Source organism: Chiloscyllium plagiosum, unplaced genomic scaffold (assembly GCF_037043375.1).
Source record: "Chiloscyllium plagiosum isolate Xiang-an unplaced genomic scaffold, Cpla_swu_hap1 HiC_scaffold_18, whole genome shotgun sequence".
NCBI lineage: Eukaryota > Metazoa > Chordata > Chondrichthyes > Orectolobiformes > Hemiscylliidae > Chiloscyllium > Chiloscyllium plagiosum.
The window spans coordinates 52,967,581-52,994,933 of NW_028270156.1; the positions used below are offsets into that span (position 1 = coordinate 52,967,581).

Consider the following 27,353-nt stretch of genomic DNA (forward strand, 5'->3'; position numbering starts at 1 on the left):
TGGATTGGTGGGACGTTCTCTGATACTTCCACCTATTTGTTAGGTGATGGCTCTTAGACCCAGTAGCCACCAATGCACACTCTCTTCTAATGCCCACATATTACCCGATGTCACCTCAATTTAGCCCTCATCCCCCATGTCTGTCATAGGCCCATATTCACTCCATAGCTTCTCATTTGGTATTGACAGAACTCAGTGACTGTATGTAGATGTAAAAACTTAAACTTTTAACAATTCAAGAAAACTCTCTCTACAATTGTTTCATTCATGAAACCCCACTTAGAATATTTATATATAATCAAGGGGTCTTACCGTTGTACAAACAAATAAACTTTTATTTACCAACTGCATCAGATACAGCTACTTCCATAATACACCCTTTAAAAATACAAATCAAAATGCCAGTGTGGATTTCTTAAAGGGAAACGTGTTTACAGTTAACAGAGACATTTGATGAGGGTAATGGTATTGATGTATCCTGCATGAATTTCCAAAAGGTATTCAATACATTGCCGCATGACAGACTTGTGAGAAAATTTATAGTTCAATGAACAAGCAGAGCAAGGTAAAGTCACTGTAGTCTTGCCAGACCATAGGCTACTCTCTAATGAGAGAGCGAGAGATAACTGGTGGTGCTGGTGGTTTAACCTGAGGGTCACCACACCTCAGGTGAGGGGAAAAATTGAGAAGAAGGGTCCTTCATGGTAGCCTCAGCTTGCACAAGAATTGAACCCACACTGTGGGTGTCACACTACATCACAAAAGAGCTATCTAGCTAACAGATATAAAAGATCCCCCTTTTCCAGAAAAAGCGCAGTTGCAACATGGATACGAAATGCATTAGGGATAGAAAGTAGTGAGCAACTGTTAATTTTTTGAGCTGGAGAAAGGTTTGTAGTGGAGTTTCCCAGGGGTTGGGTTTGAAACTATTGCCTTTCCTGATTTCCGGATAAATAGCAAAGCATGTAAACTGTAAGATGGAAAGTGTAAACTACAAAAGCACATTGACAAGTTGGTGGAGTTGGAGTTTAATGCTGTAAAGTATCACATTATACATTTGGGTCAAAAGAATATTAAGGTACTGTACTTACAGTAAGGAGTACTACCCTGTAGTATGTGCAGAAATAGAGACCTGGGTGTATATGTGCACCATATGTGGTAGGACGGATAAAGCAGACTGTATATTAGGCTTTATTGATAAAGGCATGAAATACAAGAGCAGATTAAGAGGTTTAATAAATATATAAAAAGGACAAGACGTAAAGTAAATGTTGGTACATTAGAAGCATAGGTCAGAGAAATTATAATGGGAAACAAGAAAATAGCAATGGCGTTAAACAAATAATATGTTTATCTTCACAGCAGAAAACATGAATTCTATATCAGAAAGAGAGCCACTAAGGTGCTTGAATGAGTTATGAACTTATGTTGATTAAGATCAGCAGAGGAAAAATAATGAAGAGACCTCAATGATTAAAAGTTTGAATAATCTGCAGAACCTAATGCTAGGTTCTAGAAGAGGTACTAGCAGAAATACTAAATCCATTAGTCAAGATTGTTCAAAGATTCCTGAAATGTAACATCACCAATCAGGAAAGGATGGAGAGAGAAAAATCTCTGAATTTTAGGTCAGGTAGCTTGACATTAGTCAAAAGTGTAGAATAATGGGGTTAACATCAGAAATGTTAATGGTGATGATGACTGATGTAGTGATGGCATCAGAATCACGCAGGAAGGAAGAAAAATCTGGAAGGGATGTCGACATTTTAATCTTGTGTGAAAGAAACTGAAGATTCCATTGTGCAATTCCTCCAGAGCTGGAACCCTCTGAAAGTCTCCATTTAAATTGGAGCATCTGGAGTGTTCCAATGATATTAAGTAAAATAAATACCCAGGAAAAGTTACTCTATTAAATGTAGAATGTACCTCCTGAATAACTATTAAACTAACCTGATTGTCACCTCACACACCCCACCAATAACAGCTCCCCCAGGCCCCTTACATTTCCCCAGGCCCAGACTCAACAGCCTGCTGAGATCCTTCCCCCATGCTGTCTCGATCCCTCTTCCCCTGCTCTCAGACCTGACCTGAATTCCCTGGAACCTACTGAACCTAAACTAAACCTGTTTCTCCCTCCCAACACAACTCTGCTGCCACCGGGTCTGACCAAACAACAGTCCTACCTCCCATAATGGCTGACCCGACCCAAACCAACCCAACCCAACCCCTAGCCCAACTCCACCCCACCTTACCTGACCCAATTCCCTGCCACCTAACCTGACCGAACACCCCTCCCTACAGTGCCAGACCTGATCCGAACATCCTGAACCCCAATACCCACCATCCCCAGCCTCCAACCAAACTCAATTTTTCTCACCTACCCCGGCTTACCTTAAACACTGCATCACTTGTAATTTTGGTTAAGAAAAGTCTTTCTTTTGGAAAAATTAATTTAATTAGTACGTTACAAATGTAATGTCATAATCATTGCCATTGTCGTGACTTATTCAGAAAACTTCTCATCTGCTCATTTTTAATAATCAGACCCACTTATTAGGCTACATCAGTTGGATATGTCAGCAACTCAGTTTATAGGAATAATTAGCAAATTCATTATGAGATTCACTTTGTTTCTTTTAGATTGCCAATAATGACAACAGACTCAAGATCTAAGAAACCCTGTAACTGCACCAAGTCCCAGTGCCTCAAACTGTAAGTGCATACAGAAGGAACTATTCTTTCTATTTTACACAGGAAGATTATATTGTAATATACAAAGTAAACCCTTCATCAGCAGGATAGCCTTAACCTTCATTGGTCTTGTTGTTTCTTGTACTCATAATTGAGGAAAAATGAATATGAAAGTATGTTGTTGACCCTAGGGTGCAAGGTTGTCACATTTTAATCTCAAATATAATATTAATATTGATGTAGGAATAAAAACATTGAAACATAGAAAACAGATGCAGGAGTAGGCCATTCAGCCCTTCGAGCCTGTACCGCCTTTCAGTACGATCATGGTTGATCATACAATCTCAGTATCCCATTCCCGCCCTCTCCCCATACTCCTTTAACCCTTTGGCTGCAAGGTCCATGTCTAGTTCCCTCTTGGATATATCTAATGAACTGGCTCCAACAGCTTCCTGTGGGAGAGAATTCCACGTTTCACAATTTCTCTGAGTGAAGCAATTCTTCCTCATCTCAGTCCTGAATGGCTTACCTCTTATTCTTAGACTGTGTCCCCTTGTTCTGCACTTCCTCAGACGAGGAGACGAAAACTGCACACAAGGTGTGGCCTCACCAAGGCCCTACATTACTGCAGCAAGACATCCTTACTCCAATACTCAAAGCATCTTGCTATGAAGGCCAGCATGCCATTAGTTTTCCTCACTGCCTGCTGTACCTGCCTGCCAACATTCAGTGACTGTTCCACCATATCACCCAGGTCTTGTTGCATGTCACCTTTTCCTAAAACAGCAACCATTCAAATAATAATCTGCCTTCCTGTTTTTGCTACCAAAGTGGATAACCCCACATTTATCCACATTATATTGCATTTGCCAAACATTTGCCCACTCGGCCAGTCTGTCCATGTCACCCTGCAGCCTCTTAGCATCATCCTCACAGCACATACTGTCACCCAGCTTAGTGTCATCTGCAAATTTTAGTAAAGCTAGTCATAGTCAGACACATGAACTTCTGATGATTACCAGTACTGCATATCCAAGATTGATTGCCCAGGATATTGATCATGTTTGCAAAGTATCTTGATCCATCTCCATTAAAAATTAAACTTGAAGACTCAGGGACAAACAGGGGAACCTAGTGAAAGGCTCAACTGAGCTGTCCTGTTCTGGACTCTGTCAGGCCTTACTTCTGAGATCTCACTTGATTAGTTAAGTTCAGACAAAAAAATTATGAGATATCGATAAATTACCTGGACACAAACTTGGTTAAAAGTAGTAAGTTACCAAAGCAGGTTGGAGTATTGCTAATAGTTCTTCAAAGAGTAAACTGATGGCCTGTCTAAGCCTAATTACTTGGTAATTGAGCTTTCACTCAAATAGACTAAGTCACTCTATTTGGGTTGCAGTTCTGGCATCTTATAGTCACTATTTATACCCTTCTTCATGTGTGGACCTGGTTGTTATATTGACAGAGTCTTTGTGTCCAGTAAAATGTCAAGCTCTTTGTCTGAACCATGGGGTAAAAGCCTACCCTTACTTTACCATCCACCCTGAATGGCTTATTATAAAGCATGTGAGGAGCAAGAAAATCGATGTTTCAAAACATCGATTTTCCTGCTTCTCAGATGCTGCCTGACCTGCTGTGCTTTTTCAGCACCAGTTTGATCTGGTTTCCAGCATCTGCAGTCCTCACTTTTGCGTTATAATAAAGCATGCTCAGAACTATTTTCTTGGCCTCGTTGTTTCCCAGAACCAGTTCCACAAATCCCTCAAAGCTCCAAATTCATTTTTGCAAAGTTCCATTATTCCTGTTATTTTTAACTGATTATTGAAACATAAAATGTTATATGCTAATTAACTTGGCAACCCAGCAAGCATACGGCTTGCAGCTTTCAGCAGTTTTCAAGTTTACTGTGAAAAGTCTTTCCGCCTTACAAAGTATGCTGGTCGAATTGGGTCAAGTTTGTGTTTGATAAAGTTATTTTAAATGTGGATTCTTACAAAGCAGAAGTGAGGGAGGTTTCTTTGAACATAAGAAGGACAGGATAGAATCAAGAAGATAAAGAAATGAAGTCATTGAGGATAGTGTCCTGCCGTTTATAATTGCATATTGAGATTACTTAATTTAGAGTAATTTTGAATAGCATATTGACGAGATGTTCTTCAGTAATCTTTCTTTAATGAAAACAATTGGCATAACAAAGATCTCACAGGTTTGGATGCCATTTTCATCTCTATTTATTTCAGTTGTCCAATAAACAATGGTGATGGCTTTTATAATTGCAGAGGGCAATTGGCAGGATCACGAAGGAAAATTGTTTGCCTGCTCCTTGAAGTCAAAAACAGTTTGTGCACAAGGAAAGGAAGAAATTTGTCCAATAAATTGTCATGAGATGAAACAAATGTATTTAAAAATATGTCCAAAATGCCTCATTATTATGAAAATATATTTTAGGATTTGTTCTGTATTCCACTATTATTCCCCATAAATCTCTGACCCATCGTGGTATATTTGTTACTGTTTGTTTTTTCTCCTTGTGCTGCAGATACTGTGATTGTTTTGCCAATGGAGAATTTTGTAGCAACTGCAACTGCACAAACTGTTTTAATAACTTTGAGCATGAAGCAGAAAGATTCAAAGCTATCAAGGTAAGACTATGCCAGTCCACGTAACTTTTAAAGCACAAATTCAGTGTTCAGACAGAAATTATTTTGATCTTTATCCTTGTCCTTCTCAATCTGTCTACAGCCATTGACAAAATTTACCCCAGCATCCTCCATGGGCCAACTCAGAGGGACTGCATTCACTGAGGTCCATTTTTATCCAGCGAATCATAGCCAGCAAATCATAAGTCAAAATTTTCTCTTCTTACCCCTATCCCATCAGCTTTGATGTGCCCCAAGGATCTATTCTTGGCCTCCTCCTATTTCTGATTTCCATCTTGCCATTTGATGATATCAACTTAAAATGCATCAAATTTTCAAATACACTTTGATGATCCCCAACTCTACTCAGCTTATCTGCTTCCCCTCACTTTGTCCCCACCAACTCTTTGCTTGACCCCTCTACTGTATATAGTAGGTGAGACTCCTTGGATAGAATTTAAAACAAGTGATACAGTTCTCATCTGCTGGCTAGTAAGTCAATGAGAATACAGCGACACATCTTTTGGGCAAGGTTTAGTGAGGCCTTTAAGAGACTAGTACTGGGTATCCAGCAGGATCAAGGGCCACATCCCATCTCTGTTACCTCCTCTGGCCCCACAAACATCCAAGATATCTGCAATCTTCCAACTCTGGCCTCTGACTTGCCCAGTTTTATCATTACACCATTGGCAGTTATGCCTACTGCTATCTGGATCCTAAACTCTGGAATTCCTTCGATAAAACACCTTATCTTTCATTCTTTAAAGCAACCTTTAAAGCCCTTTGATCAAGCTTTCAGTCATCAATGTTTATCATGCTCTATGATCCTTTGTGTTATATGTTGTTTTATACTGATCCTTGAAAGGCTTTATTCTGTTAAAGGGGTATGTAAATGCAAGTTTTACAATAATTATACATACAATGCAATACAGCACAGGAACTGGCCCTTCGGCCCACCAAGCGTGCGCCGATTCATAATCCTTATTTAGACGAGTTACTTGTTGTCCATATGTGGTTTGTATCCCTCTGTTTGCCTCCTGTTCATGTGTCTATCAATGATGTGGAGGAGCCGGTGTTGGACTAGGGCAGACAAAGTTAAAAATCACACAACACCAGGTTATAGTCCAACAGGTTTAGTTGGAAGCACAAGCTTTTGGAGCGCTGCTCCTTTGGCAAGGAAATTTGCTAGAGCTGCTCGGGACAATTTAAACTAGTAAGGTGGGGGGTTGGGACCCAGGGAAATAGTGAGGAAAGAAGTCAATCTGAGACTGGTACAGTTGAGAACAGAAGCGAGTCAAACAGTCAGGGCAGGCAGGGACAAGGTAGGACTAATAAATTAAACTGCATTTATTTCAATGCAAGGGGCCGAACAGGGAATGCAGATGAACTCAGGGCATGGTTAGGAACATGGGACTGGGATGAGATTGGATGAGATTACTTACAGTGTGGAAACAGGCCCTTCGGCCCAACAAGTCCACACCGACCCGCCGAAGCGTAACCAACCCAGACCCATTCTCCTACATTTATCCCTTCACCTAACACTACGGGCAATTTAGCGTGGCCAATTCACCTAACCTGCACATTTTTGGATTGTGGGAGGAAACCGGATCACCCGGAGGAAACCCACGCAGACACGGGAGAATGTGCAAACTCCACACAGAGAGTCGCCTGAGGCGGGAATTGAACCCGGGTCTCTGGCGCTGTGAAGCAGCAGTGCTAACCACTGTGCTACCGTGCCGCCCACTATCATAGCAATTACAGAAACATGGCTCAGGGGTGGGCAGGACTGGCATCTTAATGTTCCAGAATACAAATTCTACAGGAAGGATAGAAAGGGAGGCAAGAGAGGATGGGGAGTGGTGTTTTTGATGAGGGATAACATTACAGCTGTGCTGAGGGAGGATATTCCTGGAAATATATCCAGGGAAGTTATTTGGGTGGAACTGAGAAATAAGAAAGGGATGACCGCCTTATTGTGATTGTATTATAGATCTCCTAATAGTCAGAGGGAAATTGAGAAACAAACTTGTAAGGAGATCTATCTGTAAGAATAATAGGGTGGTTATGGTAGGGGATTTTAATTTTCCAAAAATAGACTGGGGCTGCCATAGTGTTAAGGGTTTAGATGGAGAAGAATTTGTTAAGTGTGTACAAGAAAATTTTCTGATTCAGTATGTGGATGTACCTTCTAGAGAAGGTGCAAAACTTGACCTCCTCTTGGGAAATAAGGCAGGGCAGGTGACTGAGGTGTCAGTGGGGGAGCACTTTGGGGCCAGCAACCATAATTCTATCATATTTAAAATAGTGACGGAAATGGATAGACCAGACCTAAAAGTTGAAGTTCTAAATTGGAGAATGGCCAATTTTGACGGGCAAATGTTCGCAGGTAAAGGGACAGCTGGAAAATGGGAAGCTTTCAGAAATGAGATAATGAGAATTCAGAAAAAGTATATTCCTGTCAGGATGAAAGGAAAGGCTGGTAGGTATAGGGAATGCTGAATGACTAAAGAAATTGAGGGTTTGGTTAAGAAAAAGAAGGAAGTATATGTAAGATATAGACAGGGTAGATCGAATCCTTAGAAGAGTATAAAGGCAGGAGGAGTATACTTAAGAGAGAAATCAGGAGGGCAAAAAGGGGACATGAGGTAGCTTTGGCAAATAGAATTAAGAAGAATCCAAAGGGTTTTTACAAATACATTAAGGACAAAAGGGTAACTAGAGAGAGAATAGGATTCCTCAAAGATCAGCAAGGCAACCTTTGTGTGGAGCTGCAGAAAATGGGGGAGATACTAAACCTGTATTTTGCATCAGTATTTACTGTGGAAAAGCATATGGAAGATATAAACTGAAGGGAAATAGATGGTGACACCTTGCAAAATGTCCATATTACAGAGGAGGAAGTGCTGGATGTCTTGAAACGCATAAAGGTGGGTAAATCCACAGGACCTGATCAGGTGTACGCAAGAACTCTGTGGGAAGCTAGAGAAGCGATTGCTGGGACTCTTGCTGAGATATTTGTATCATCGATAGTCAAAGATGAGGTGCCGGAAGACTGGAGGTTGGCTAACGTGGTGCCACTGTTTAAGAAGGGTGGTAAGGACAACCCAGTGAGCCTGACGTCGGTGGTGGGCAAGTTGTTGGAGGGAATCCTGAGGGACAGGATGTACATGTATTTGGAAAGGCAAGGACTGATTAGGGATAGTCAACATGACTTTGTGCGTGGGAAATCATGTCTCACAAACTTGATTGAGTTTTTTTAAGAAATAACAAAGAGGATTGATGAGGGCAGAGCAGTAGATGTGATCTATATGGACTTCAGTAAGGCATTCAACAAGGTTCCCCATGGGAGACTGATTAGCAAGATTAGATCTCACGGAATACAGGGAGAAATAGCCATTTGGATACAGAACTGGCTCAAAGGTAGAAGACAAAGGGTGGTGAAGGAGGATTACTTTTCAGACTGGAGGCCTGTGACCAGTGGAGTGCCACAAGGATCGGTGCTGGGTCCTCTACTTTTTGTCATTTACATAAATGATTTGGATGCAAGCATAAGAGGTACAGTTAATAAGTTTGCAGATGACACCAAACTTGGAGGTGTAGTGGACAGTGAAGAGGATTACCTCCGATTACAACAGGATCTTGATCAGATGGTCCAATGGCCTAAGAAGTGGCAGATGGAGTTTAATTCAGATAAATGCAAGGTGCTGCATTTTGGGAAAGCAAATCTTAGCAGGACTTATACACTTAATGGTAAGATTCTAGGGAGTATTGCTGAACAAAGAGATCTTGGAGTGCAGGTTCATAGCTCCTTGAAATTGGAATCGCAGGTAGACAGGATAGTGAAGAAAGCATTTGGTATGCTTTCCTTTATTGGTCAGAGTATTGAGTACAGGAGTTGGAAGGTCATGTTGCAGCTGTACAGGACATTGGTTAGGTCTCTGTTGGAATATTGCATGCAATTCTGGTCTCCTTACTATGTTGTGAAACTTGAAAGGATTCAGAAGAGATTTACAAGGATGTTGCCAGGGTTGGAGGATTTGAGCTATAGGGAGAGGTTGAACAGGCTGGGGCTGTTTTCCCTGGAGCGTCAGAGGCTGAGGGGTGACCTTATAGAGGTTTACAAAATTACGAGGAGCATGGATAGGACAAATAGACAAAGTATTTTCCCTGGGTTCGGGGAGTCCAAAACTAGAGGCCTAAGTTTAGGGTGAGAGGGGAAAGATATAAAAGACACCTAAGGGGCAACTTTTTCACACAGAGGGTGGTGCGTGTATGGAGTGAGCTGCCAGAGGAAGTGGTAGAGGCTGGTAGAATTGCAACATTTAAGAGGCATTTGAATGGCTTTATAAGAAGGTTTTGGAGGGATATGGGCCGGGTACTGGCAGGTGGGACTAGATCGGGTTGGGATATCTGGTCGGTATGGACGGATTGGACCGAAGGGTCTGTTTCCATGCTGTACATCTCTATGACTCTATGACTCTTTGACCTGAGAATAGAATAAGGCAACAAAGGACCGCTCTAGAACATCTTGAATAGAGGGGCAGTTCCTTAGATTTTACTTCCTCTTCAATCCTTTGCTACTTTAACTACTTGTTCTGTTGAAGAGTAATAAGGAAATGTAACTCATTATGTAATGGAAAAGTATTGATGTTGGTAAAAAGTAATTTCTCATCTATACTTTGTCAATTAGAGGGTATTCAGAAGTTTTATTGTCCATTTAAACTTTATACTCTAAAAGGCTCACTTTTCATATTCAAGGTTTCTCCTTTGCTAGTCTCAATAATAACTCTAGTTTGCAGAGTGTGTGACTATACCAATTATTCTTGATCCCAGATCTTACAACAGAGGAAGATGCTGAGGTCAGCACTTGATGGCATCAGAGATCAAACTATGCCTTCACCTTCTGTGGGACACCTTATTAGTACCTGAAACTCAAGGACACATCTAGACTGGATAATATGTTAACTTTGAGTGATATCAACTTATTAACACCTCCCTTCTATCTATTTTTATCTTATTCAATATCCCTTTGGCTTCTTCCTCTCCTGCAACATTGTATTCGCAGGACTCCCAGAAGGTTATTGGTTTGAGGAACTTATAACAATGGGGAAGGAAAGGCCAGAGAAGGATTTGAAAACAAGTATGCAAAGTTTACAACTGAGTTGTTGCTTAACCAAGAATAGGTTCACTGAGGTAAGCACTGAGGCAATAGGTGAATGGGACTTCATGAGATTAGTGCATAGGGGGCAGATTTTATCTTCAGTGATAAAGGAGGGTAAATAAAGGGCCAGTCCTATTCTGTATTAGCCTCCTCTATTCCAAATAGTGCAACTTACTCACACTATTGAACTCACCCAAGTCTCCTCCCCTCGTATAGCTGCATTCTCTGCTGGTCAGCAGTGCACAGATATAAAAAACAGATAAAACACAGTGTTGTATCCAAGTACAAACTAATTTGACATAACCCATTAACAACATTAAAGAAGGAATTGATATCAATTTAATCTTTGAATTTTCAAGACACAGGGAACAACTGTGAGCATCTATTAGACTGCATTGACTTCTAGCTAGATCAGAGTGTATTCAGCAACTACAAAGACTGCCCTACATCAATGCGCAGCCTCTGTGCTCATCAGCTTTAAATATTTCAAGGTATGCCTGGTTTCCAAAGAGTAATTACAATGCTCTTGGCTGTCACCCTGTGATAATTTCACTCCTACTTTTATTTATCACAGCTCTTGGGAATTGCAGATCATTTCATGTGATGGATGAGAATTTCTAATCTTCAGAGACTTCATAGGCACAGAGTGCAATGACATTCATTTGTGGAAGCAGCAATAGACTGTAGGAGTGCAGAATGATGCTAACCTTTTTTTCCAGGAACACAGCACTAAGGGATACTGGAACTGAAATGCAGATAATTGGAGTGTGGATATCTCTAAGTAAAAACAATGACTGCAGATGCTGGAAACCAGATTCTGGATTAGTGGTGCTGGAAGAGCACAGCAGTTCAGGCAGCATCCGAGGAGCAGTGGATATTTCTGTTTTGTATCTAATGTCGTTTATCATTTATTTGGTTATCAGATGAGATATTTTTACTGTTTCTAATAAATTATACCTTCCTACTACTTCAGGCATGTTTAGATCGGAACCCAGAAGCCTTCAGACCAAAAATAGGAAAAGGAATGCTTGGAGAAATCAAACTGCGGCATAACAAAGGTTGCAACTGCAAACGTTCAGGATGTCTGAAAAATTATTGTGAATGTTATGAGGTAAGATGAAATTGAGTGGAATTTGCCTTTTCTCTGAAGGTTCACCTTCCTGTAGTCCCCAGAAACTAAGGGTAATAATGAAAATAGAAAATGCTGGAAATATGTATGTATAAAGAGAAGAGAACATTTTAATATCTGGCATATGTACCCCTTAGAACTGCAGCATAAAGGATAAATAAGCACAAGTTTGAAAAAAGAAGTATGACTGAGGTGTATTAATAGGATAACATTTAGTTAACGTGAAACACAGTGAGGGCGTTGGTGTTTTAATTTCCTGCTAACTGCCTAACGGAAGACGAGTAAATTATGTAAAGATTAGCATGATGGTGAAAAGCCAAAAGGGAGAAATTCATCCAAATAAAAAGGCAACAAAGTTGGGAAAATTGAGAAAAAGAAAAATAAGGATAAACATGGTGATAAGTTTGTACAGAAGTAGTATGTTTGAAATTAATCCAGAACCTGTCAGCAAAATACATAGAGTCAGAAAATAGTCAGCCACACATTGCCATTATAGAGCTTCTGACAAACTGCTTCCAGATTTAACCCCCATCATAAGTATCAGCTTCTTTAACTAAAATAGATAACATATCTAAAATCCAAGTTATAGTATTCAGAACAGAGGGTTAGAATTTCAAAGAGAAAGATGAGAAAATGGTAAGCCTAGTTTATATGGCGGATGAGACCAAAGATGTTGAGACAAAGCAGTAATGGAAAGACATGTCACAGAGATTCTGGGTCACACTGGGCAGAGGAGATTGAAGGTGTTTAATAAAGAACTCTCTAATCCGTGTTTAAAATCTTCTCAGTAAAGGAGACTGGATCGTGATTAACATATTATACATTGGAAACTTAAGACAATTCATGTAAATTGCTGTTTTAAATGAAAGCAGTTCCTAAGGCTGTGACAGTGATATTGAAGAAAATAAACAGATGTGTGTTGCATTTCTATAGTTATGGAGAAAAACTAAAGTGGTGTCAGAGTGGTTTCCCAGAAAGAATTATTCTTCTCGGAACAAAGATGGGTTTAGAAAAGGAAAGTGTACTTGATAATTGAATTTTGTGCATGTGGAAGTAAAAAGATCTGGTGAATACAGAGTTTGGTGGGTTTGGGCATGAGGTGAAGGGATACTCTGCTCTCTGTTGTTGGAATGTGATTGGAGTGGTGAGGTGAGGTTTTACAGTCTGAAAACCAGGAATTATTCTCAGCACATCTATCTGTGGCAAGTAGATACCCCTGAATTATTTTACTGCTGGGTTTGATGTGGATTGTGTGGCAGCTGCCATGAGCAACAGCGTGATGCATTCTCAACCACAGTATTTAAAGGGTTGACCCAAAGGTGGAATTTGCTGGAGTAGGGATCTGGAAGAATGAAAGGAGAAATTTAAGAATAGATTCAGACCCAACTAAAGCTGTGACCCACTTTAATGATGCCTTCCTTGACGTACTGTTAGGGGCAGCGAGAAACTACAGAGATGCTCTTCCTTAACAATAACTGCAAGGAAGTTTCTGCTGCTCCAGAGAGATATGGCTGGAGATAGTCCAGGAAGGCAGCATTGCCCCTGGGTTCCATAAGACCATAAGACATAGGAGTGGAAATAAGAACATTCGGCCCATCGAGTCCACTCCGCCATTCAATCATGGCTGATGGGCATTTCAACTCCACTTACCCGCATTCTCCCCGTAGCCCTTAATTCCTTGTGACATCAAGAATTTATCAGTCTCTGCCTTGAAGACATTTAGCGTCCCGGCCTCCACTGCACTCCGCGGCAATGAATTCCACAGGCCCACCACTCTCTGGCTGAAGAAATGTCTCCGCATTTCTGTTCTGAATTTACCCCCTCTAATTCTAAGGCTGTGTCCACGGGTCCTAGTCTCCTCACCTAACGGAAACAATTTCCTAGTGTCCACCCTTTGCTGCTCAGTGCAGATCAGGATATTTGTTATTGCTCATGCACCTACATGTTACTGTATGTATCACCTTCCTATCCATTCCTCTTCAGTCACACTGCATCTTCCAAGCCTACTCCTTTATTCCTCCCATCCACATTCATTGCAAGCAGATGCATTTTTTTCTGTCTTTGCACTTGCTCATATCCCTATCTATCCATCTAGCACTGTCATTGGCCCTCATTTTAATCACAATTGATACCTTTCCCTTAAAGTTACTCTTATCAAATTCACTCTATTGGGTTAACACATATCCTTTGACACTCATTGGTCTCCTCTTCTCTATTATAGAAGAGAGTTTAGAACAGAAAGGAAGCTGTATCCAACTCTCTAGTCCCTGGTTTGCGGTTTTGTCCACATTTGGTGTCCATGGAGATGGAGCATGTGGTGTTTACTAACATGATAGAAGCCTTTAGAGATCAGTGCTATTTTATTTAATAAGTTTCCAATGTTCTTTTATAACTTAATCATTAATTTGTAGTTTGGCTGCCTCATCAGAGGCAGTTTAACCATTCTCGCTCAAGGATAAAGAAAGAATGCAAGATGCACCAATACCTCCTCCCCATCCTTGCACAAACAAAAGAAGTGCTATTGATCAGTTGGCATGATGGAAACCCTTCCCATTACTAAAGGGATAATGCCAGCTCTACCGTGACTGAATAAAATACAATGCCCAGACATCATACAGCAATAAACATGTCAACTTGATTGCAGCTTGACTAAAACGTGATCAACTTCAGAAAGTTGCTTTGCACCATTCTGATCATGCCAGTACTAATTCAATTCTATGATAAACCTTCCCCACATTCAACAAAAAGAATATGCAAATGTGAATCGACAAATCCTCAGAGGAGCTGATTACTTTTTTTTAGATACTTTTATTCAGATACTTGCACTTTATGAGCAGTTAGAGAGAATTAGATTTTCATTTAGTAACTCACACTTCACAGGTGAACAAGAGCAGAAATTGGCTTGAGGGAGAGTTTACATTGAATAGCACAGTCCTTTCCAAGTTCTGCTAAGCTCAACACAATGCTGTACCTTGGGAGCTGTCAATGGGAAGGACTGTCTTTGATGAACATCAGTAATTGTGTGATGTACTGAAAGGTCTTTCATGCACCTACAATTATAGAAAGAATGCAGTAATTTTTAAAGCATGAGGAGGCCAAGTTTGCAATGAAGTCTTCCTGCATGGATAGAGTGACCAACTCCATGGGGCATCAGTTGCTGCTAACAATTATGTTCATGCACTCATTAACAACAGTAATACATATCCAGCATCATAGATATAATGATATCTAAGCTGCTGGATATGTATTACTGTTTATAGACATTCTTAATGTAGATCAAACTGCTTTAGTTCACAAAATGCTTAAGAGTGGACATGGAAGTAGGAACTCCACTTCAAACATTTATCTCCTCAGCACTGACCTATTCCCTCAACCAAAGAATGAAAGTCTCACAGGCTGCCTACTGTCCTGAAGTCAGAGCCTGGTCCTACTCATTGCAGGTGGAGCAATCTTTGGAAGAGTTCTCACAGGCTCCAAAACTCAGGGGCTAGGAGTGAAGAGCTTCTAAACTATCACAGCAGGGGTGTGAGTAATCTGCCTCTACCTCTGCTCAAGGCACAGAGTTGTATTAGATAGGAGCAATGGGGAAAAATAGCTATAAACCTTTGTAGCTCACTAGCAATATGTAAATAGGCACATGAGAAAATGTAACGTTGTTACATTTCCATTCTTTGTAGGATCACACAAAATTCACACATTCTGTGTTCTACCTTCCATGGCAACAACGTCTCCTCTAAGGCTGTGTACAATCTGTTCATATCAATTTATCCCTGTCTATCCATCTAGCACTGTCATTGGCCTTCATCCTAAACAAAATTGATACCTCTCCCCAAACTTATTCTTATCAAATTCACTCTATTGGATCAACACATGTCCTTTGATGCTCATCAGCTGACTTTTCTCTATTGCATTCAAGTGGTTCTCTTTATAGAAGGATCTTGTGAGCAGCCTGCATACACAAGTACAGAAAGTATTGGTGACAATTTGTCTTTTCACTTCCTAAATGATAAATGGGAAGACATAAAGTGATCGGAACTAATGGATGGAAGTGTAATAGGTTGTCTGCAAGACTACAATGTGTCAGTGGCACGGGTGGGTGAAAGTGATAAGAAGCAGAGTGGGCATGGCATTTGGACTTAGTGTCTTGGGAGGTCAGGTTTTAGTGTCTTCGACAATGGCTAGGGGAGGTGGGTTACACACTTGTCAGGGTGGAGTGCATCCTTCTCCAACACTCCCACCAGGAGATAGCCCCCTTCTTACCAAGCAGTAGTCTGTGTAGTGACAGCTGACTGGTTGGGGGCTAGCTTTGCCTTTCCTGTCACATGTTAAATAGTAAGAATGGAAATGAGGCTCTGAATTGACCCATTAAACAATCATAGAAGGGTCTCGATAAATCATAGGTGAGTGCTCTGTCTGATGCCTTTCCACCCACAGTAATATGGGTGATATGGAAAGGCCAGAAAGGCTGTCAATTTTAATTTACCAGCCATCCCCCACTCCCCAACCGCTAAGTACATGGAGGGTGTCCAGTTATAAACTCCAATCCCAATTCATTCCATTTGCTCCCTCCACAGGGGTTGCTAAACTTGCTAAGTGTTTCCAGCATTTAATGTTTATATGTTTAATGTTTATTTCATCTTCAGCAACTGCAATTCTTTATTCTTGTGCTACTGAAAATGTTTCCATTTTTATTTTCTTGTTATTTAAATAATATTGAAATGGATGTTACAGCATGTCTAAGACACATTTAATGAAGGAAATGTGCGGCTCGCTTTCCAATTTGAACAAGTACCATCCTGTCAACTGCCTTTTCTTTAATTAGTTCCCTTTTAATCGATAGTCTGTGTGAAAATACTAGGCCAAGATGGAGTCAACAATTTGTTGACTATGTTGTTTTAAACATCCAAGATTATGTAATACTCAGAAATACAAATGGTTTAATTTCCTGCATTTCATTTGTTGGGAATTAAATGCAAATGGAATTTTCTGTGTTGTACTTTCATGAATGGTCATTAAGTGGGACATAATTGATCTTATTTATTGTTTTGCTTTTATTTTTGGTCAGGCAAAAATAATGTGCTCCTCTATTTGCAAGTGTATTGGATGCAGAAACTATGAGGAGAGTCCTGAGAGGAGGACATTGATGAGTATCCCTGACCACAGTGATATGAGCATTTGTCAGCCTAGGACTAAACTTTTTCCAGAAATATTCAACTACAGAAAGCAAACAAAAGTGAATAGGGAAAGGTAATTTTAAAAATAAACCTTCTTTTCACATGTCAATATTCTATTCTTCTTTATTATATTCAGACTCTTAGGGTACAGTACTACAAATCATAGTGGCCCTCCAAAACCCTAGTCTCACCCTACTCTTCATGCCTAACTCTGGTTGGAAACATCAACAGGCCTTTGACAGCTGAGAAATAAGGAGAAACTGTTGAAGATACAGGCCAAGGACATTTTCCAGCAAGTCTCTCCAGATAATCATTATGGCTGATTTTCCTTTCCCTATCATGGGGCAGAGAAGCCAACTTGGTCTGTATAGTTTAGAATTAAAACTGAGTTAGCAGAAAAATAAAAGATGAAGTTTTGAATGTTATCAAATGGTACTATTCTGAATAAAAAGTCAATCTTTTGATTTGTTTAATAGGAATGGATTGGTGCCTGACAAATATTCCCTATAAAGTCTCCATTAATAATTTTCCATCAGCAAACATCATTCTAGTTCAATGTTTTTCATTTACATGTCAAGTGTAAGGTGCTAATATAAAATCTTTGTATTCATTTCTCTGATCTACTATTTAGAAATTTATTTCAGTATCTCCCCTGTTACCCTGTAGATTATTGAGCAACAAAGTGCTAAAAATGTTAAGCTTGTTCTCAATCTCGGATGAGTCAGAGTCATAGAGATGTACAGCACGGAAACAGACCCTTCGGTCCAACACATCCATATCTACCAGATACCTAACCTAATTTAGTCCCATTTGCCAGCACTTGGCCCATATTTCTCTAAACCCTTTCTATTCATATACCCATCCAATTGCCTTTTAAATGCCGTAATTACACCAGTCTCCACCACTTCCTCTGGCAGCTTATTCCACACAAGCACCACCCTCTGCGTGAAAAAGTTGCCCCTTAGGTCCCTTTTATATCTTTCCCCTTCACCCTAAACCTATGCCCTCTAGTTCTGGACTCCTGCACCCGAGGGAAAAGACCTTGTCTATTTATTCTATCCATGCCCCTCATGATTTTATAAACCTCTATAAGGTCACCCTCCAGCCTTCAACACTCCAAGGAGAACATCCCCACCCTATTCAGCCTCTCCCCATAGCTCAAATCCTCCAAACCTGGCCACAGCCTTGTAAATCTTTTCTGAACCCTTTCAAGTTTCACAACATCCTTTCGATCGGAAGGAGACCAGAATTGTATGCAGTATTCCAAAGGTGGCCTAACCAATGTCCTGTACAGCCGCAACATGACCTCCCAACTCCTCTACTCAATACTCTGACCAATAAAGGAAAGCATACCAAATGCTGCCTTTACTGTCCTATCTACCTGCAACTCTACTTAAGGTCTCTTTGTTCAGTAACACTCCCCAGGACCTTACCATTAAGTGTATAAACCATGCTCTGATTTGCTTTTCCAAAAATGCAGCCCCTCACATTTATCTAAATTAAACTCCACCTGCCACTCCTCACTCCATTGGTCCATCTGATCAAAATCCCATTGTAGTCGGAGGTAACCTTCTTCGCTGTCCACTACACCTCTAATTTTCATGTCATCTACAAACCTACTAAGTATACCTCCTATAAGTTGTCTAATATCATGGAGTTTCAGTAAAGATGATACAAATGGCACTGAATTTAAGGACAGAAAGAAACCTCAATCATCTATATTCAAGTATATGGGTGCAATCCAGAGATCTTGACGAGAAATTGCATTTCTTTGATTGTTTATGAGGAGAATGTTGGGTTTGGTTCTGAAACATGGTACAGTAATCTGCTAACATCCACTCTCAACACTGACAGGATGAGTGGCCACTTAGACATCAACTGGCATCCATAAAAGCATGCTCTATTAGCAGAAAATTTTGGAAAGGAGAAGAATTATATCTGCCATAAAGTCTGGGATGTCATCGGTTTTTCCAAAAGTATTGAGATCAAAATTTGGCCTTAAAATTGTGAAAGCATCATGTTATTCTGTGGCTGTGCACACTAGGGTAATCTGACACCATCCACAATGGACAATTAACATTGCTATAGCACATGGCCGATTGGGCATTTTATCTGTAATTGCTGATGCAGTGAAGCAGAACTAATGATATTTAGAATGCCTGGTCAATTCATTTCTAAATTTAATAACTTAATTTTTATTTAAAAAAAGGTGCGCTTTGAACCTCTGAAAATTAGACAATAGGAATCTGGACAGAACCGTATGCTGACTTTACCATAAAGATAGTTATTATTGGACATAATCCTGTAGTTGGAGGCAACAAATATTCCATGGCGAGTAGTTTCATAGTGCTATGAAGGCAAAGCCTGGAACAAGTGGTCATTGGCATATCAAGCTTAATTTGACTGAACATTACAATTATGTACTTTTAGTATTGCTAACCCTTATATCCAGGGCGTTTCTCTAATGTAAATGGTCCTGGAAGCGGTTTCACAACTTAGAAGCTTCACAATTTCAGATCTAATACTTAATATGATTGCATTTGTTCGAATGCTGTAACTTTTCATTCAAAGGAGAGACTTCTTAAACTGATATGTTCATGTTTCTGATTATTTTGTTAACTTTTTGTATTATTGATAGGCATCCTTTTACCTTTGTTACTTGGGACGTCATAGATGCTACTTGCGGCTGTCTCTTGGCCCAGGCAGAAGAAGCGGAGAAAGCCTATCACTCTCTCTCCGTAGCAGAACATATGATCCTCGAAGAATTCGGCCGTTGTTTGGCACAAATCCTCCACTCAGCATGGAAATCAAAAGAACTGCAGTGTTTGTGAACTTTAAATTCTCTCTGTAATAGATAGCACTTTGTAACATTTATGTGCAGATAATTAGTTTCATCTCACCATTTCAGTCCTCAATTTGTGAATTGTGATTGTTGACATTGGGATAAGTATACCTTTTTTATGGGGTATAGTCAGTACTCAAATTTACTGCTAAAAAAAGTTTCTTCACATAATCTCAGTTTTAACCTCAAACATTTTATGAAAAGATGTGATGTTGGGAGCTTATATTAGGGCTGTATTCCTCTGGTTACTATGCTATTTGTAGAGGCCTTATAAAGTGTATTTATCAAGATTCTATAATGTTACTATTGCTATCAGACATCTGCTGAATGAATTGTTTTAGCATTTGACTACACATACACAAATGGGAATTTGGCAAAGATGTAGTTATAATATCTCTACAGAAAAGAAACAGAAAAATCAATGAAAATAGTTAGTATTGCTCTGACTATAATGTTGCTAGTAACCTTGTTAAGTTTTAAAATATAATTCAAGCTGAAAAAATAGTATTGACTTCTTTGATCCCTCAAATCCCCTTCAACTTCCCTGCTCAGCGTGCAACACTGACATGTCCCTGAGAGACATCAACATTTGTGACAACCTCCATAACCAACCTACTGATAGAAACATGAAGAGAATAGCCACAGAGTCATGTCAGTGCGCATGCACTAAAATATTACAACAAATGGTACAAATTTGTTTAAATAGCATTTGAGCAAGACAGACTTTAGAAAAAAAAGTCACCGCAGCAATAGAACTATAATGAGCTTTGTTCCTTGGTTAGGGAGGGGAACATCAGCTAAGATTCCTCGTTCTGATTGTTATTCCTTTGATAGCAAATGCAAGTGTATGTTATTGTCAGCTGAGGATAGCATGAAGCTGAGCAGCAATGCCTCACCAACAATACTCTCTTGTTATCCAAACTGACACATCAATAATGTGTGAGGGTGACTGTGGAAATGCAGACCTGACAAGAGTCTGTATCTTCTGAACAGCAGGTGAAGAAAATATGAACCCAAAATTAGTGTAATTGTTTTTGAAAATTTGAGGCAGCCAGTTAAAATTATAGTTGCCAGCAGCACTACCTTTAGTTTGAAATTAAAAGTTGAGATAGTAAACTGGTTACAATATTCAGCTTTCCCAGTAGCTCATCAACTGCTCACTACATTTTAGAAGTTTTAGACTGAAACAAGAACATTACAATAAAACCCATTTGTTCAAATCTGCTTGCAGTATTACCAGGGACATATTTTAACACAGTTATACCATTTAGAAATTACAGCAAAAGTGACGACTGAAAATAAGCTGAGCAGGTGACTCAATTGATTAATCCAGTGCTCAGTGGGGGTCCAAGCAGGAAATCAAACGGTCCCTGATTCAATTCATTCAGGACGTTGAATTCAGCATTCTCAGGAGACATTGCCAGAAGTCCAGCAAGCTAGGGAAGAGAAAAAAATACACAGCTTTATTGCTATGACTCTTGCAATCAAATATATTGTATGGAGAGTAGGATAAAGATCCTCTGCAGTACCATCCATGGTAAATATCATGTTGACCCTCATTGTCATGAAGAATGAGTATTTGGCTGAGACACAGATGACACCTATGAAACATTTCTGCTCAGGTCAGCTTTACACTTATAGTAATAAAAACTTGCAATGATAATCTTTTTTGAAACACTCTTATCCATAGAAAGAAGAAGTAAAATCAACAACATAATTGTACCACATCGTCAGTCATGCATTTCATTCTGTACACTCTACAAATATGTGCAGTGCTGACAATAACAAGAAGCTCTCATTATTTGTGGGAAATTAACTTTATCTTAGTGCTATGCCCAGTGCATCATTTCCTGTTAACAGGCATCCTGAGAGATTTCTAAAGAATGGGGTATAAATGAGGAACTAAAATCAAAACAGTTATTGACAAGTAACAATTTGTGGCTTGTGGATTTTAAATTATTTAATGAAATAGCTTTTAAATTATTTATTAAAAAGTATTTTACATTAATTTATTGACAAATGTTTTAAATGAATTTATTGGAACAGATTGTAGATAAATGAATTGAGGGAAGTCTTTTTAATACTTCATGGAAATTTTACAGTACATTTATTTTTAGAAATTAATATCGTTAAAGGATTACTTAAATGATCTTTAATTCATCTTAATCAATATAAATTCCATGATTAATTTTAACTGACTAATACAAATAGATATTGTGATTCCATACCGCTTGTATTTACATTCTCAAATAAAATATTTAGAACAACAAAGTTGTGGCACTTTAATTATAACGTGACTAATAAGCATCCCAGTTAAAAGGAGATCATTGCCCATAGTGATCACATTGTTTCTTTGGGTTAATCCTTTCTTATTCTTTCATGGGATGTGGGCATTGCTGGCAAGCATAGCATTTGTTGACCATCCCCAATTGTCCTTGAACTAAGAGATATGCCTTGTCATTTCAGAGGGCAATTAAGAGTCATCCACACTGCTGTGGATCTGAAGTCATAAGACCAGGTGAAGAGAGCAGATTTTCTTTCCAAAAGGACATGAGGGAACCAGGTGAATTTATGCAACAATTGATAACAGCTTCTTGATCATTATTATTGATACCAGCTTTCAATTCCAAGTTTATTAAATTTAATATGAATTCCATGAGCTTCCATTGTGGGATATGAACATTGGTACCTACAACATTCGAGCCTGGGTTACCAGTATCAGTGGTATTACCACCTTGCCATCTTCTCCCAATCTAAAAGGGAAAATAATCAGTATTCTTCTGCCTGAATTCTATGCATCAGTCATGGTCATAAATCCTGTACACAAATACTCCAAAGGACATAATCATCTGTAAATCCCACCAGAGTCAAAAAGTACGATGCTGGAAAAGCACAGTCAGTCAAGCAGCATCCGAGGAGCATGAGAGTCGACGTTTTGAGCATAAGCTCTTCATCAGGAAAGATTATGCTCGAAACATCAACTCTCCTGCTCCTTGGATGCTGCCTGACTGGCTGTGCTTTTCCAGCACCACATTTTTTGGCTCTGATCTCCAAAATCTGCAGTCCTCATTTTCTCCCTGTAAATCTCTCCCGTCAAATAGTTCATCAAAATCATTGCCTGAGTTTTCTGTCTGTTCTTTTGTCACTGCCTTTGTCTCTTAAGTACAACTGTGCCTTTTGTTCTAGGACTCTTTTCATTCCTATTCTCTGCCACCAGTCTTTTACTGATCTTTCCCTTCCGTTCCACTTGTTTCTCTGTGCACATCTCTATGGTACACCATAGAAACATAGAAAGTATGAGTATGAGTAGGCCATCCAGCCATTCGGGCTTCCTTCACTATTAAATATGATCATGGCTGCTCAACTAATTCAGTCCCTCTTCCTGCTTACTCCCTATATCCTATGATCCCTTTAGTACCAAGAACTTGTAACTTCTTCTTGAAACAGTTAATTATGGCCTCAATTGTACAGAATTCCACAGGCTCTCCATTCTTCAGGTGAAGTTTTTTTTTCTCTCATCTTAATCCTAATGGCATCCCTCGACTGTGACCCCAAGTTCTGAACTCACTGGTCATCGGGAACAGCCTTCTTATGTTTACTTTGTGTAGTCGTGTTAAAATTTTATAGGTTTCTATGAGATTCCCTCTCTCATTTTTCTAAACTCCAGTCAATATACAGAGGAACCTCGATTATCCAAATATCGATTATCTGAATATCGGATTATCTGAAGGAGATCCCGAGGTCCCAATAAAAACATTACGTCAAAGAGCTGTTTCAACCCTGATTGTGTCTTTTGTCTACAGGTACAATGATTTAAAACAAACTCAGCTCACTGAAATGCTGCCGAGAACAGTCCTGGAAAGTCCAGGCACCATTTCTAAATGACTGACCTCTCGCCCCCTTCCCCCCCTCTCTCTCCCCACACTTTCCCTGGAATTCTACAGAGGGGTGTACCCTAAACCCCCCTTTCCCCAGAAAATCTCTCCAACATTGTCCTGTACAGAGCAAAGGTGGAACCTGTCAAATTGTTGCAGTAAAAGGTTGTATGTATGTGTGTGTGTGCGCTATTTGGACATTTACCCCTCAAAGGCAGCAACAGTCTGACTGTTGGTGTACAGTCCGGCTGCCCCGGGGGAGGGGAGTCGGCCGTGGGTGCGGGAGGGCGTGAGGCGGGCGGGGCAGGTGTGGACAGGATTGTGGGAATGGGTGGGACCGGATGGGGTTTGGGGGGCAGGGTGGGGGCAGATAGAGTTGGGGGCGGACGGGGTTTGGGAGGGCAGAGTGGGAGCGGGCATGATTGAGGGTTGGGGTGGGGGCGGAGGGGGTTTGGGGTGGGCAGGGGGCTGGCGCACAGTGTGCTGCTGCCTAGTCTCTTGAACAGGGAGCAGACTCCACAGAAAGTCTGAACCCCAGAGGAAATCAATTAACCAAACAATCAATTATCCAAACGAGATAGTGCCCGCCCATCTTGTTCAGACAATCGAGGTTTCTCTGTAATTCTAATTGATCCAGTCTCTCTTCATGTATCAATCCTGCTACCCAGGAATCAGCCTGGTATACCTTTGTGACTCTTTCCATAGTCACAACATGCTCCCTCAGGTAAGGAGACCAAAACTGCACACAATGATCTAGGAGAAAGTGAGGACTGCAGATGCTGGAGATTAGACTCAAGAGTGTGGTGCTGGAAAAGCACAGCAGGTCAGGCAGCATCTGAGGAGCAGGAGAATTGATGCTTCGGGCAGACACCCTTCATCCTGGTGAAGGGCTTATACCCGAAATGTCGATTCTCCTGCTCCTCGGATGCTGCCTGACCTGCTGTGCTTTTCCAGCACCACACTCTCGACACGATGATCTAGGTGTGATCTCACCAAGGTACTGTATAATTTCAGCTAGACTTTTCCACCTCCCATTAGTTTTAAAGAAGAATAATTTTGGATGTGAAACATTAACTTTGTTTTCCTCATCACATCTGCTGCCAGACTTGCTGAGTTTCTCCAAAAGTTTCTGTTTTTATTTCACTGCCCAAGTTCTCTCATATCATATTTTCCGTTTTCCTCCACTCCATCATTAGCGTCTAATAATTTAGGAGTGATAGCCGTGGTCTCTGGAATTCCTTCTCAAACAACTTCACCTGGCTCCATCCCAAACAGTTGGCATTTACATTTATTTACTTAGGAAAGCATCCCAAGGCATTTCACAGAAACATAATCAAACAGGGATTGACCGAGAGCCAAAGAAGATGTGATTCAAAGCTTGACCAAAAGTATGGGCTTTAAAGAAAAATCTTAAAGGATGAGTAAAAAGGCAGAGATAAGTAGAAAAGGCAAGGAACATTAGAAATTAAGGTCTTTTGATGTCCTACTTGAGTAAAGAGAATAAAAGATGGTTAAGATGCCAGAGGTAGATTGGCCGGTTGGAGATTTGGAGGTGGTTACAGAGATATCTGGAATGAGACCATGAAGAATTTTTGCATGAGAGTGAAAATATTATGTAGGTGGCAGCAGGGTACTAGGAGTCAATGTGCATTAGTGAACCAAGCTTGATATGTATTCCAATACAGGCAGCAGAGTATCGTATGAACTTGAAGTCATTGGTAGAGTGACGTTTTTTAAGATTAGATTCCCTACAGTGTGGAAACAGGCCCTTCTGCCCAACAAGTCCACACTGACCTTCCGAACAGTAACCCACCCAGACCCATTTCCCTTTGGCTAATGCACCTAACACTATGGGCAGTTTAGTATGGCCAATTCGCCTGACCTTCACATCTTTGGACTGTAGGAGGAAACCGGAGCACCTGGAGGAAACCCAAGCAGACACGGGGAGAATGTGCAAACTCCACACAGACAGTTGCCCAAGGCTGGAATTGAACCTGGGACCCTGGTGCTGTGAAGTAGCAGTACTAACCACTGAGCCATGAGTTGAGGAAGCAAACTTGAAAGCATTCCAATAATGTAATCTGAAGGGACAAACCCAGGTGCTCTTAATGGTAATCCCTTTAGCCATGTATTTTTACTCCTCTCACTTCCATTTATCCCTTTTCTCAATCAGGACTCACCTCCTTGCTTCTGAAGTGCACTGATGTGAGGAATGCTATATGGATACAACCCCCTGTTGTTTTGGAATGGAAAGTTGGAAAGAAGAAAAAATTAAATTGATTTACAAGGCACTTTCTCAGGATGTCCAAACACACATCATATTCAATGCATGACTTTTAAAATACCAGTACAACCTTAAGTAGATTAATAGTATTATGCAAGTTGAAAGTGAAATTCAGAGTACTATGAAATGTGATTAACTCTCAACATTGATCAATACTATCCTGAGAGGAGATGGGGACTCTTTTCTTTGGTTTACCAGTGTGCAATAGTGATATAATTTATGCAAAAAATGAATGTAGTTTGATTAAAATGTAATTTGCTTAAAATGGTTACATTTCACTTCCCAGTGCTCATGACATCGCAAATATTGGGATTCTAGCAGTGGAGTGAGTGGCAAGACTCCCTTTACTGGCATGTTATGTGGTGCAACATCAATCTAAAGTATGGAATATGCGCCACAGAATGAGACTCCATGAGCTTTTAAATAGGTGGACCAAAACTGTTCACAATGTCCTAGGTGTGGTCTAACTACTATCTTGTATAGCTTTAGCAAGACCTCCCTATTTTAAAACTCCATTCCCTTTGAAATAAAGCCAACATCCTACAAAACTTTCTTAATACTTCTTGAATGCTAGCTTTTTGTGATTTATGCACAAGGATTCCCAAATTCCTCTGTGCTGTAGCTTCCAGCACTCTTTCTCAATTTAAATCATTTTCAGTTCCTCTATTCTTCCTGGATGCCAAGTGCATAACCTCACATTTTCCTGCCTCATATACCATATGCTAAGATTTTGTCCACTCACATCACCTGTCTATATCCCTCTGCAAAATCTCTGTGTCATCCTCAGCACTTGTCTTCACCTATTTTTGTGCCATCTACAAACTTGATAATGGTACATTCATTTTCCTCAACCAAATCATGCATATATATTGTAAATAATGGTAACCCCGTACCCATCCTGTGGCATTCTACAGATTGCCAATTTGAAAATGCACTCTCCCTACCTTGCTTATCCCAATTTTCTGTCTTCTATTAGTTAACAAATCCTTTATCCAGGCTATTATACTACCTCCAACATAAGCTCTTATTAGAACAGCCATAATTTCACTGAATGCCAGAGCAGCTTCGATGAGCTGAATGGCCTACTTATGCTTTCCCCCTCAGGACTCCTCTCTCTTCCCCCGCCCCCCCCCCCCCCCCACCCCACTATTGCATGAATGCTGCTCCCTCCACACTCCACCTCAGCTCTGATGAATACTAATATAGACTCCAAATGTTAGCTTCCTCTCCCCCTCCCTAAATGTTGCCTGACCAGCCGTGATCGCCGCAAGCCAGGCAGCATCAGAAGGCGGAGAAGGGTCACACCCGAAATATCCACTTCTCCACCTCCTCAAGCTGCCTGGCTTGCTGTGTTCTCCCAGCCTCCTGCTGTCTATTTTGGATTCCAGCACCTGGAGTTTTTCTTTGTGTTCTGATGTGAGAACTGGTGTGTTTTCAGCATTTTTGTTTTCAGAAGCACTATTTCTGCTCTTATGTTTTATGATTTTATTTCCTTAAGTCTCTACAATGATGACATTTACCAACCTACTTTAAAGATGACCATACCCAAAAGTTC

At 40.2% G+C, this 27,353-nt stretch overlaps 1 protein-coding gene across 1 annotated transcript in view; it reads left to right on the forward strand.

Annotated features, from left to right (window-relative positions):
* LOC122557867 (uncharacterized) overlaps positions 1–19,648 on the forward strand; it is a 106,111-nt gene extending 86,463 nt beyond the window's left edge. Inside the window, exons 11-14 of the mRNA XM_043706012.2 lie at positions 2,641–2,712; positions 5,234–5,336; positions 11,468–11,605; positions 19,436–19,648. Coding sequence (XP_043561947.2) covers positions 2,641–2,712; positions 5,234–5,336; positions 11,468–11,605; positions 19,436–19,648 — 526 coding nt within the window. The remainder of the gene's footprint in view (positions 1–2,640; positions 2,713–5,233; positions 5,337–11,467; positions 11,606–19,435) is intronic.
* Positions 19,649–27,353: the final 7,705 nt, after the last annotated feature.